General features: G+C 31.0%; 2 protein-coding genes across 2 annotated transcripts; one reads left to right on the top strand and one right to left on the bottom strand.

The window, feature by feature from the left end:
• The first annotated feature begins 850 nt into the window (after positions 1–850).
• On the top strand, positions 851–1,857 carry LOC101489739 (11 kDa late embryogenesis abundant protein-like). Its single transcript, XM_004497841.4, has 2 exons — positions 851–1,059; positions 1,216–1,857. The coding sequence occupies exons 1-2, from the start codon at positions 952–954 to the stop codon at positions 1,639–1,641; spliced, it is 534 nt and encodes a 177-aa protein (XP_004497898.1). The 5' UTR covers positions 851–951; the 3' UTR covers positions 1,642–1,857.
• A 592-nt stretch (positions 1,858–2,449) lies between these two features.
• LOC101490054 (zinc finger CCCH domain-containing protein 52-like) lies at positions 2,450–7,812 on the bottom strand. The gene is made up of 3 exons (XM_004497842.4): positions 7,496–7,812; positions 6,296–6,356; positions 2,450–3,415 (listed from the first exon to the last, which is right to left on the bottom strand). The coding sequence occupies exons 1-3, from the start codon at positions 7,566–7,568 to the stop codon at positions 2,644–2,646; spliced, it is 906 nt and encodes a 301-aa protein (XP_004497899.1). The 5' UTR covers positions 7,569–7,812; the 3' UTR covers positions 2,450–2,643.
• Between the last annotated feature and the right edge of the window lie 5,058 nt (positions 7,813–12,870).

Here is a 12,870-nt window from a genome sequence, read left to right on the forward strand (position 1 = left end):
CTTATCCTGTGAGTACATCACAACCACTAATGTCTGTTATTGTGGTTACTATACAAGTCAAATATTTTTTAATATTAGATGATTGTGATTAACTGTAAGTGTAAAAACTCTTTATACTAACAATGTATATAAATAATTCCCTTTTAATATAGTTAAATGTAAAATAAAAAATACAAACTACATTACTTCTAGCTAAAAATAGATTTGGAGTAAAATTAATTTTAATCAACAAAAATTAATCTTGAATCAAAATTAACCTCAACCTCATTTTACATTACAAACGTACTTTTATTGTTGTAAATGAAAACTAAACATTGAACCATATCTTTCTTTCTTTTTTTCAATGTGTACTATTTTTTATTAATTTTCTTATTGCAATTAAGCAATATTTGTTTTTAAAAAATATATATAGACAACACAGACTTATTTAAAAATTTAATAAAAAGTTGAGTTTAATTTATATGTATTTTCAATGTAAAAAATTATTTATAATTTAATGATTGTAATTGATTGAAGGTGTAAAAAAATTTACTCATATCATGTATGTAATTAAAATTTTAATTTTAAATAATATATAAAAAGTCCAATAAATACTAAAACACTTTAACCCAATAAAACGTTAACTATTAATTATTTGTTGGGTAGGCCTTGATCGGCCCCACTCAAGATACGCTTGGCCACATGCCATTGCTAACTTCCTAGCAGTTGCTTGTTTGATAATTGTCTGGGCACGTGGCAGTTATTATTTCGCTGATTAACTCGATACCCTTTAGTAACTCGCCACGTGTGCTGCGTTTGACACTTGTAAAAATTATAGACGTTCGTCAAAATCTATATAAACGGAAGGAACCATTTTCTCTCTAAACGTTGAAATTGAAACCATCTCATCCCATTGAGAAAAAGAATTAAGTCATAAATTTTGTGTTAATTTGATTTTGAGAGTTTGTGAAAATGCAGGCAGCAAAGAAAGCAGTTGAGACCATTAAGGAAACCGCAGCCAACATTGGCGCCTCTGCCAAATCTGGCTTGGAGAAGACCAAAGCTACCGTTCAGGAGAAGGTGTTTTTTCTCTATTTTTCCTTTTTTTAATGAAAAAAAAATGTTACTTTTTGTGATTATTGGAATTTACTCTCATCAATGTTAATTTGGAAATTTGTGAATGTTATTTGGGATACTAGTAATTATTGATGAATATTTGAAATATTTTGGTTGTAGAGTGAGAGGATGAGTGCACGTGACCCAATGCAGAAGCAAATGGCAACGGAGAAGAAAGAGGAGAGGATCAACCATGCAGAGATGGGGAAACAGGAGGCACGTGAGCATAATGCTGCGACCAAAATGTCTGCAAATGCTGGTCACGTGACGGGGGGCCAACAATACACCGCAAGTGGGCCCGCCACTGAGACTGCCGCTGCTGGATACTCCACAAGTGGTACGTATGGATCCGGACAACAATTGGCCACTGACCATAATATGTCAACAATGCCTGCCCATGGACATGGGATTGGGTATGGGCTTGGACGTGAAAAAGATATGTTGGGCTCACACCCAATTGAGACCAATACTGGAATGGATACGACCGCGGCCCATAATATCCACGCGGGTGAAACTGTCCCTGGGAGTGGACCTCATCATTATTAGTTAAAGTTTGAATTTGAATGTCTATTTGTGAGTATGTTCTTAATGTTTTATCAACGTCTAGTTTCGTGTACTAGTGCTACTAGTCACACCTGTTGTTTGTCTTTTTATGTTTAGATATGAGACCAAATGTTGTAAGGTACATGGCACGACTTGTGCCGTTAACATGCTCTATCTGTTTGCTTCATTAAATAAATGAAAGTGTGCTTGTGATGCTTACGGTTTTGGGATTTTTATTTGTTTTATTTTATTTTATATAGAAATACAAACATATATCTTAATAACAAAAATAATTGCAATGGAATAGTGTACAAATAGCAAGTATGTGAGCGTGGATCAATTTAAAGGAAAAAAACTGTCATTTCCACCTTTGAGACCGGAGGGCTTATGCCAATATAACCGACTTTTCAGTAAATGGAAACAAGTTTTGATTTTGATCAGATCACTAATCTTATGCCAATATTCTCTAATTGAATTTTGGAAAAAAAACAAGCTAAAAGGCATGGGCCGTTCATTTTCTATATCATTTAACTAACAAACATGATAGAATATTCAATCCTTCCCTCACTATTTTCTTCTACAATTTATGTAAATAGATTCAGTATTTTAAGAAATTATGGAAATGTCAAAATACTATTTTCATTGTTTCTAAAAATGTATTATCCAGCTATCCTTCTCCCTATCAAAAATATTCACTACACAAGTCTTCCATCAAAAAGGTACACGCATATTTTAGAAAATGAAACTGAAAAATGATTTGTTTTAAGTAAAAAGGACCTAATTTTGTGAAAGCATCACAAAGGAAAAAATATGGCAACAAAAGAAAAGTATACTCTTTTGCAACCCCAATAAGTCTCTTTGAAAATAAACATACAACGCCAAAACTATGACATGAGAAGTCATGTTTGTACCACTAGAGGTAGCAATGCACAATAATAATAACAATAATAAAATAGCCCTGGCTAATAAAAAAGAAGAAAAAAAAAACACCTGCCCAGGTGAATTTTAGATTCCTAGCTTGCGCAATTCAGAAGCTCCATGTGCAAAGTGACATCTTTCTCCAAATGTACAAGATCCTTTAGCAAAATTCTCACACAGCTTGGTCTTGATGTTTCTTCCGGGTGGGGGTGGGCCGCTGCCAGGAACGCCTGAGTTGGATTTAGGTGGCGCAGACGCAGATAGAGTTAAAAGTAAATCTTTTACCATGTTACTTGCTTGTGCAATTTGATCAAATGTTCCCTCAAGTTCAATGTTTCTAAGATTTGGATCAGATTCATGGTCTCGAATTGAAAATTTTACTCCTGTTTGGCGACAGATCTGCTTTGAGTGCACGCCACCCTTTCCAATGATAGCTCCAGCCAATGAAGCTTCTACACTGATCTTGGCGGTGGAATTAACACCAAAGCTAGTAGTAGCAGCCAGACCTGAAGGAGCCTCAATTCGACCAGGCACACGACCAACTGTTATAGGTGCCATAGGACGGTGGTGATCATCGATTGATGGAGCAAAAGGTTTGCCAAGTTCCCATTCCCCATGGGCAAAATGGCACTTGTCACCAAATTTGCAGCCTTCAGCAGAATTAAACTTGTTACATATGCGGCTTTTAACAGCAGAAGGTGCAGAACCATTGTTAGCGACTGGGGGCGGTGCGACAACATTTCTGGATAATTGAGGTGCAGCAGAAGATTTTAGATTCATCATCTGGGCAACAGCATTATAGCCACCGGGAACATAATGCAAAAAGTGACAGCCCTCACCAAATGGGCAACCAGCAATGCTGCAAAAAATAAATTATGGCACAAAATGAGATCATCATACCAAATTATAATTGTTACAAGAAAAAAGAAACCTTCCCCTTTTTCTTTCCTGTTTTCTCAAGTAAAAATAAACAAAGTAACTAAATAGTTTCCAACTGAAGAAGAATATAGGAATGTAATTATGGTAAGAGGTCATGAATTCTGTCAAGACATAAACTAACTAAAAACTAGGATAAATGATCTTTCTTGAATTATTGTCATACGCACGCTAAGTCACTTCACAGGAACCAAATCATATCTCATTGGTTTTAATATCCTAAACAAAGTGTACAACCAGTGATGGGAAAAACCAAAAGTAGGTTCCCAAATGGTGTTAAGTTGATGAATATTATACCCACCAAACGATAGAAAATGCTAAATCACTACACTGGCAGTAACCTTACAAGATCAATTCATGGTGTCTATTTCAGATAGTAGTAAGAATTCTCGTACAGGATGTGAAAGTCTTCATTTGATGCAACCATAACAGGAGATTAGGCTTGACTGTGGTGCTAAAGTTCAACCAAGCAGCATCCTTCTAATTAGAAAGTTAAGTTCCCCTACTCATCGATTCAAATTTTCTAGGGTAAATTTAGTGCAAAAGTGAGAATTTACCCTAGATGTATGATAGACGAAATAGAATTAAGAATGATAGTATTAGTATGATGGTTGAGGTAGCACCTATTGTAGAAAAGATGGTCAAATCTAAACTTAGTTGGTTTAGGCATGTGTAGATGAGACATGTAGATTCCATGGTAAGCAGAGTAGATTAGATGGAGGGTAGTCTAATTGCAAGAGGCAGAGCAAAATCAAGAAAAACTATAGGAGAAACTATCAAGAAAGACCTAGAATCAATGGAGTAAATGAGTATGAATTATATGATAGAGTATTATGGCATTGTTTGAACTGCGTAGTCGACCCCATCTACACTAGTAGGATAAGGCTTGGTGGCTGTTGTTGTTCCTTGTCCCCTCAGTTAAATGCTTACAACTTCAGTATAAACAAAAACTTCAAGAGATAAGTTACTGCCAATGAAGAGAGATTTTTTACTACATTGTCAGCATTTAACTGAGGAGATAAGGGTGCAGAAAATAGAAACAGAATATTAGATTCCCCAACTCCAACCATTGGTATTGGAGATAACAAGAATAAAATAACCCACCCCACCACACTCCTATGCAGATTTCAATGTTTATCGAGATCCAGCCAAATATTGCAAATGGGAAGGCAGCACATAGATTGAAAAATCGGGACACGAATTGAAAAATCCTACGGTAATAGCATTATTAAAATCAAATATGAACACGCATAAGAACATACATAAGCAAAATGAATGTAGCTCTTCTAAAGGGGTACACTTTATTGGGTGAAGCACAGAGTTAGAAGTGTTGAGAGGAAAATCAACAATTGAAATTGTGATACAATACAGAGGTGTAGAAAATTATTTTAATGAAATATCCATCTGTTGAAAAATCAATGGTTATAACTCTAGTCTACACTATATCCTCTAAAGTGTACCTCTGATGTTAAAGGAGCCAAAACCAAACAAAAATAACCTTTAAACCGTGATCAATTCAAAAAAAACATGATTACATAAGGCATCAATGTTGAAAGAAGGTCAAAGTCCTCTAGACAAAAAAACAAAGGACATAACATCACAGAACCAAACAAATTTCACTATTATAGTATATAAAGCAGAACAAAAGTTCAAAATTAGATACATCAAAAACCACGGTACAGCCAAGAACAGAACACAGCAACAGCAGGATGACTACTACTCACAAGAACAACAACACTGCAGTGGCACAGAACAACCACAAATGACCTGTTCTATGTGGTGAACAAAAAACGGCATCGACTTATTCTGTTTGAAGTTAATACAAATAGGTTTTTATGGACTTAGATGATTAATTATTCCTAATTGAATTTTTATCAAGAATTCCCTATTTCTTAATTGACCGCAAGAATCTTTGTAAATCACCTAAGTTCTACGTAAACACAGGAAACACACAATCAAAGGTAAGTCTGGAATAATACTTAAAGCCTTAAAGAATTTTTATATCTTATTATACATATATTGAGAGTATTTTCGGTAAATCAACATTTATATTGAAAATAAAAGAACTAAATAAATCACCATGCTAAGCAGATCAAGAAGTCACCATTGTTCTGAAGCAGAGGGAACGAAAGATTTTTTAATCATAATAATGATCTAGTGAGAGTGGTTTAAAATATTGAACAACATCTTGATCAGACTTACCTCTAATTTTATACCAAAAGCTTGATGGAATCATACAACTAGTTAGTTGAAGTTATAGGGGACAAAAAATAAAATTCTATCTTGAAAATATGTTACAAATCCACAATTACATTTTAGGCATAATAAACATAATTTGGACATAATACCTAATCCAACCATCGAACTTATTGTATTATCTTGTAAATAGCTTACCAATTGTAAGGTGGGTTCAGAAAGAACAGAACAGATTAATGCGGAGAAATCATTATTATTAAAATGGAAAGCAACGTTTACACTAATTAAGGAACAAGTTATATGGATGAGAAAAATAATCAATTATTTTTATTTAGTGTACCCATTGCCTTCAGTCTTCCAGAAAATTATTATCTTTACCAAACTCCATTAATAAACAATTATTCTGTTACAACTTGATTAGGTCAATGAACAGTTTGTACCTGGATAAAAGCTTAGAATACCCAGTTAATTAATATGCAGAATTACAAAATTTAGCTTTATGAATTACGACAACTAAAACACTTAATTATTAAAGTAACTTATAATACTATTAAAATTGCAAAGTATGTAGTTCAAAATATTTGTTTAGATAGGATTAGATTAGAACCTGAAAAACTTGGTACAAGGCTTCGATTTGCTTCCTACACCACTTGATAACAAGTCCATTTCTGTTGCAAAAAATTAATTATTTTTTCTCAGTTAATGTTCTCTATGTTATTTATCTAGTACACGCTATCCAAAAATTATTACAAAAATATCTAAAAATATATTCCTTCTTTGTGTAACAATATATTGGAATTAAAGAAAGTAAAATTATACTAGGTCAACCTTAAACTCAAGAGTCGTGTGAATGTTTTACCTTTGTGTTTCCAATTGAAGCAATAATTTAAAACATGGAATACTCTCAGTTACACAACTCCGTTGCTACTTTGTTATAACTAAAAGGAATTGGTTGTACTTTATATATATGGTTTTCAAAATAAACCAAAAAACAATTATTACCACCATTACATTTAACAACGATTGGAAGTAAAGAAAGTGGAAAACAAGGTTTTTCCAAGAAAGTTCTTGATTTTCATTTTACAATCTATTGATTCCAAGTGTAAAAGCAACGGATCCGAATTATGTTGACTATTTCAATAACACAATTTCAGAGGGTATTGTTTACACAATATTGCAAGTTTTGAGGAGGCTAACTGCTTAAACCGAAGAATCACGCGGTGAATTTCATATAATCATAAGCCGAAGTAGTCTTGCATAATATGGCAAACAAAAAAATCACATAATCATTGCAGCTAGCTATTAGCTAATTATATGACAATGAAAGGTTGTTTTGTTTTGTTGTCCAAAACAGTTGCAAATTCGTTTATATGGAAAGTATTAGCCAAATAAGCAAACAAAACTATCTCCACATAAACATGAACCAATCAACTCAACAACAAAAACTAAGTAATTTTTGAAGTACTTTATTTGTGTATTTTTTATTTTTAAGTTTCAAATTCGTTTATATGGAAACGTTTAGATACGTAAGCAAACAAAACCATCTATCTCCATATAAACATGAATCAATCAACTCGCCAAAAATAAATTATTTTTTTTAAAGAACTTTATTGTTGTGTATTTTTAATTTTCAATCATTGTTTCTGACATTTTAACAAGTATTGCATACAAATTTGCAAGAACTACAAACTCAAACACCTAACAGGAAGAACCAAATACATAAACACAAATATAAATAAGTAAATAAATAAATAGAATAAAAAGTTTGTGATGAAGAGAAATTGAGAAGTGAAAAGAAAAAAAAAACCTTGTTTGTTCTTCTTAAAGGAACCGTTAACGTTGACGGTGGCTTCAAGCCTTCCTCGCTTACGGACATCCATGACAGTAACAGAACGAAGTAGATCGAGATCCAAAGAATGGAATAACCTCCGAAGGAAAGGAAACCCTAGAGAGAGATCCGAAGAAGAGAGAGAGAGAGAGAGAGAGAGAGGCAAAACCCTAACCCTGGAGTTGAATGGAGGGGAAGAGGGGTTTTGGGAAAGAAAGAGGATGAGAGAGGCGAAGGCGAAGGAAGAGAAGAATAAAAGAAAGGTTCCCGAAGAAAATACAGAGCTAACAAAGACACTGCGGATAATATTGTTATTAATTATTAATAATAATAATAATAACTACTCCAATGTTTGATAATCTAAATAGAAATCTAATAAAACTTTATCAAAAATAGAATCTAATTACATAATGTACAATCTAATGAATATCAGTTTTTTCTTTTCTTTTCTTATATGGAATATTGGAGTTTTATATTTTAAATATATATTTCAAAAAATATATTTTAAAATAATAGTTTTAATCTAGTATAATAGTTCTTATAAAGGACAATATAATATATATTTGATATTTTCTACTTACACAGTTACACTTTTATTTTAAAGACAAAAATATCTTTGAATTCAAATAAAATTTCTTAAACTCATTTCAACTCTCACTAAATCTGAGTATAACCTGCCAAAAAATTTAGAGTTTAAACTTCGTGGTATGTTATAAGCTTACTTTTTGGGCATAAGTCTAGTAAGCATAGTATAGTTTGTTAGCCTACTTAAAAGCCTATTTCATTTTAATATTTTTGAATAAGTAATCAAACACATCTTTAAGTAGATTAACGAGTTAATATGTCAATGAAATTGAATTCTATTTTGATATTTAATATGACATTTTGAATAATATGACTTTATACACACCATACTTCAATTCTATTTTATAATAATACATTTAAGGTTTAAATATGCAACTATAACATTTTTTTATTTCGGTTCTCGTAAATTCTTTTGTTTGATTCATATCTCTATAAATACATATTCATTTTAAAATAGTATTTCAGTCCAACTTCTATAAAAAATTCTAACATCGTTAAGCTGACGTCACAATGTTTTTTTAATTTTTTAATAAAAAACAAAAAATAAATTAAAAATTAAAAATTTGATTATTGTTGGAAAAGAAGACTAAAATTGAGAACTCTAATTTCTATTGTCTCATTTTTCTCACCTTCACCCATTTTCTCTCCCTTTTCTCACCTTCACCCATTTTATCTTCCTCTTCTCACGACATTCTCATATTCACCTTTAAAATACTATTACACTCTATTTATGCTCAAACCGAGGCACACCGTTGTTTGTAAGCAACCAACTCAATCTCCAGTTCAACCTTCATTTCCTGTAATTTCCTCAATCTCTCCATGTAAATATAACCAAATCCAACCATAACATAGGCATACAAAATTTTCAACTTTTTCCAACATAAAACCACCCAACTCCACAACCATTAACCACCAAATCTTGTCCCTCAAACACAACAACTCAGTGGCCAAACCATCCAATGCACACAAATCCATAGGCCCCAATTTCTAATAGCACGATAGAGCATAAATGAAAGAAAAAATAGTGCAATAATATTTTAAGGGTGAAGGTTAGAAGATCGTGAAAAGAGAGAGAATATAGGTAAAGGTGAGAAGAGGGAGACGATATAAATTAGAGTTCTCAATTTTGATTTTCTTTTAAAATATAATCAAATTTTTAATTTCTAATTTATTTTTTATTTTTTATTAAAAAAATTATAAAAACATTGTTACGCCAACTTAATGGTATTATAATTTTTTTAATAGAAATTGAACTAAGGAGGCATTTTTTAATAGAAGTTCTTTAAATGCATCATGTTGTTTATTTATGCTTCAACAAATTTTTTTTTTGTTGTAATTACGTACTCAACCATTGTTCCAATACATAATCATAAAAAATATAGAATTATCAAAGCAGTATACAAGATTTTGTCATGCCTCTATGACCATATGTTATTTTTCCTTCTTGCGGGTTTTTTTTAATAACTTCTTTTTGAAAAAAAAATTACTTAAATACTCACTTTTGAAAATTATATATTAAAATACCTAATTCTTTTTTCTACCTTACAAGTTGTCATTTGCAAAGGCGACTTCCTTAAATAATTTTTCAAAAAAAAAGTTCAATTATTTTTCAAATTAACAAAAAAAAAATGTATTTATACATATATAATTCATAAAAATACATAAACACAAATTTTAAATTATATAGATTGACTATAATTGTCTGTAACATTTAGACGATATGTTCGAGTATGACTAGTTAACCGACATAGTCTGCATTTTCTTGACTTTTTCGAGTATGACCATTTCACTTTTCTTTAATATCCTCCTGGACATCCTCAACGACAAGGAGATGAAGATCAAGAAGAAGAAGAAGAACAAACTTGTGATGTACTAATGTGTCGTCAAAATCTCGTACGTGTGAGAAAACATCAGTAATGTGGTACTTGAGGTCACCTTCAACATTAATTTTATCGGAATTTTTATAAAACTTGTGATGTTTTTTATTAATGAAGAAATTATTAAAAAAAGAATCCCTTGCGGATTTTTTTTGGTGTAACCAATTTTTGATAATACCAAAATAATCCTCAACAATTTTCTAAAAGATAATTTTTTTTACTATTCGGTAAATAAACAAAATTTATACTATTTCTTAAGTGTCACTTAACACGCCCACTAAATAAATCTACTATCATGTGACCCCCCTTTCGCATTTTATCCTTCAAAACGTGCAATTATTCTAAAAAAGAAATTGAATGACTAGATTTTTTCTCTAACATGTTAATAGAATAATAAGAAATAATAAACATTTTACACATGCTTGGAAAAAATGTAACTGTATAAGAATGCCAACTGTATTAATATGTATGCTCAACTTTTATAGACAAAAATACATATATAATTCTTTAAGTTTATTTCAATTCTCGCTTAAGTTCTTTAAGTTTATTTTATCTCAATTTGACTATTTAAGTTGCATTATATTTGCATCGTTAGTCTTTTATCTCAATTTCGATAATAATTAGTTCCACTGAAAACTTCAAATACTTTTAAACTCTACAAAATGTTGCAACAATATGTCTTTCATTCTAATCATTCATAAAATATTCATCAAATCTTATAAATAGTATGTATTTCTTAATTTTTTTCTACAACAATTTAAACACGTATATAATATAAGAAACAAGGTTATAAAGGTATATCCACATAATTAATGTCTTTAACTTCTTTCACATACAAAATAGTTTGGACAATCAATTAACTTGTTGTGATATTTTGGTTACATCTTAACATTTCATTACAATAATTTGAGAAAAATTTCAAATTTAAATAACTGTATGCGTAATTTAATATATCTTAAACATTAATTCCGCAAATGAATGTAACTTAAAAAGACCTTATTGAAAAGAAAGAAAAAAAAATAAAAGACCTAAGTGAAAATTAAGTTAAACTTAAAGAACTAAAAGTGTATTTTTGCCATTTTTATATCACCCTAGTCATTTTATGTAAGACACTTTTGTAAAATAATATTGTCCCTTTATATAAGACAATCTTCAAATTATAAGATGCATTAATTATTTTTTATATAAATACCGCTAATTAAATGTAAAAAATTAAATAAAAAAAAACAATTAGTTCTCTTTCTTTATAATTGAAGGATAGTTTTGGAAAGAGAATATACACTATTAACTAATTTAATGTAATAACTACTTAATTCTCCTTCTCATGACCTTTACATTTTCTCATTCAAAATGTGGTAAAAATGAGTGATATATCAAACTGAACCAATTTTGAATTAATTATTATTTTTGAACAATGCATTTTTCTATAAATATTTTTTGTGCAAAATCACTTTTTTTTTGCATCACTTGTCTTTTCATAGTTTTCTTTACATATTTCAATTCTTCTAATTTTTCTAATCAATATAGCTTTTAGGATTTCCGAAATCAAATATGTGTGGAATAAGTAACTTCAAAGATAAGTTTTCAAGTAAAAGTTTGGATCAAAAGTTGCAAGTGAACAAAGTAGCAAGTAATCACCAAACGAAACCTTGACACATGTGTTATAACACTAATATTCAACTAACAACTCAAGATTGGACAAAAATTTATATTAAAATGCAATAAGGTGAAGTCAAAAATTCAAAAGCTTAAAAGAACACAAAACACTTGGAACAACAATTAGTGACAAAGAATATCACTTGGTAGTAGCTTGACCTTAAGATCTATAACAATATCACTTGATCAACAATCAAGTATGCTATTTTCGTCTAGGATATTTTTAGTGACAAAGAACATCACGTGGTAGTAGCTTGACCTTAAGATCTATAACAATATCACTTGATTAACAATCAACTATGCTATTTTTGTCTAGGATATTTTCACTGAGAAATAGACTCACATGTCTTAGACTAAGCAACCTCAATCCCCAAAATGTATTTAAGAAACCCTAAATCTATAGTATGACAATGTAGAAAATATTGTTATTTGAGACAATAGATGTCACCAAATCATTACATGTGATGATAATGGCATCAACATACATAAGGAGATAGAGGCAAGTGACCGATGGAAAATGCAATAAGAAGAACGAGTAACTAGCTTCACATCTAGTCATGTCATACTTCTAGATTACAATTCTAAACCTCCCAAATCAAACACGGGAAAATTTCTTTAATCCATAAAGGGATCGATGTAGTCGACACACCAGGTAAAAGTAAACGTTAACATTAATGCACGATGGTTGTTTCATATACACCTCTTCATGTAACTCACCAAGTAGGAAAACATTGTATATATCCAATTGATGGAGAGGCGATTGATGAATACAAGTTATGGTATGAAAATGGTAAACAAATGCAATCTTGGCAACTAGAGAGACAATATCCTCATGGTTGAGGTCAACGATCTATGTGTATTCTTTTTCCATAAGGTAGTCTTTTAAGCAACCAATCTTTACATTAAGTCCAATTGTAACTATGTAGACCCATTGACAAGCCATTATGGTTTTGACAATTGGTAAGGGTACCAAATCTAAAGAACCATTTGAAGAAAATCATATATTCCATTCACTATTGCTTGTTCCTAGCTAGGACCAAACATAGTTTCACATGTACTCTTGGGAATAAACACATAATCCAAGGGGAAAAAAACAATAATAGGGTTCAGATAAGAAGCAAAATTCAAATTACAAATATAAATAAGAATAGGATTTCAAGAGTCTTGTTACCATTACACAAGGCAATGAGTAGCTCTAGTGTAAGATGTGAAGTAAGAGAGTTTAAAAGTGGGGGG

Source organism: Cicer arietinum, chromosome 4 (genome assembly GCF_000331145.2).
Source record: "Cicer arietinum cultivar CDC Frontier isolate Library 1 chromosome 4, Cicar.CDCFrontier_v2.0, whole genome shotgun sequence".
Lineage (NCBI taxonomy): Eukaryota > Viridiplantae > Streptophyta > Magnoliopsida > Fabales > Fabaceae > Cicer > Cicer arietinum.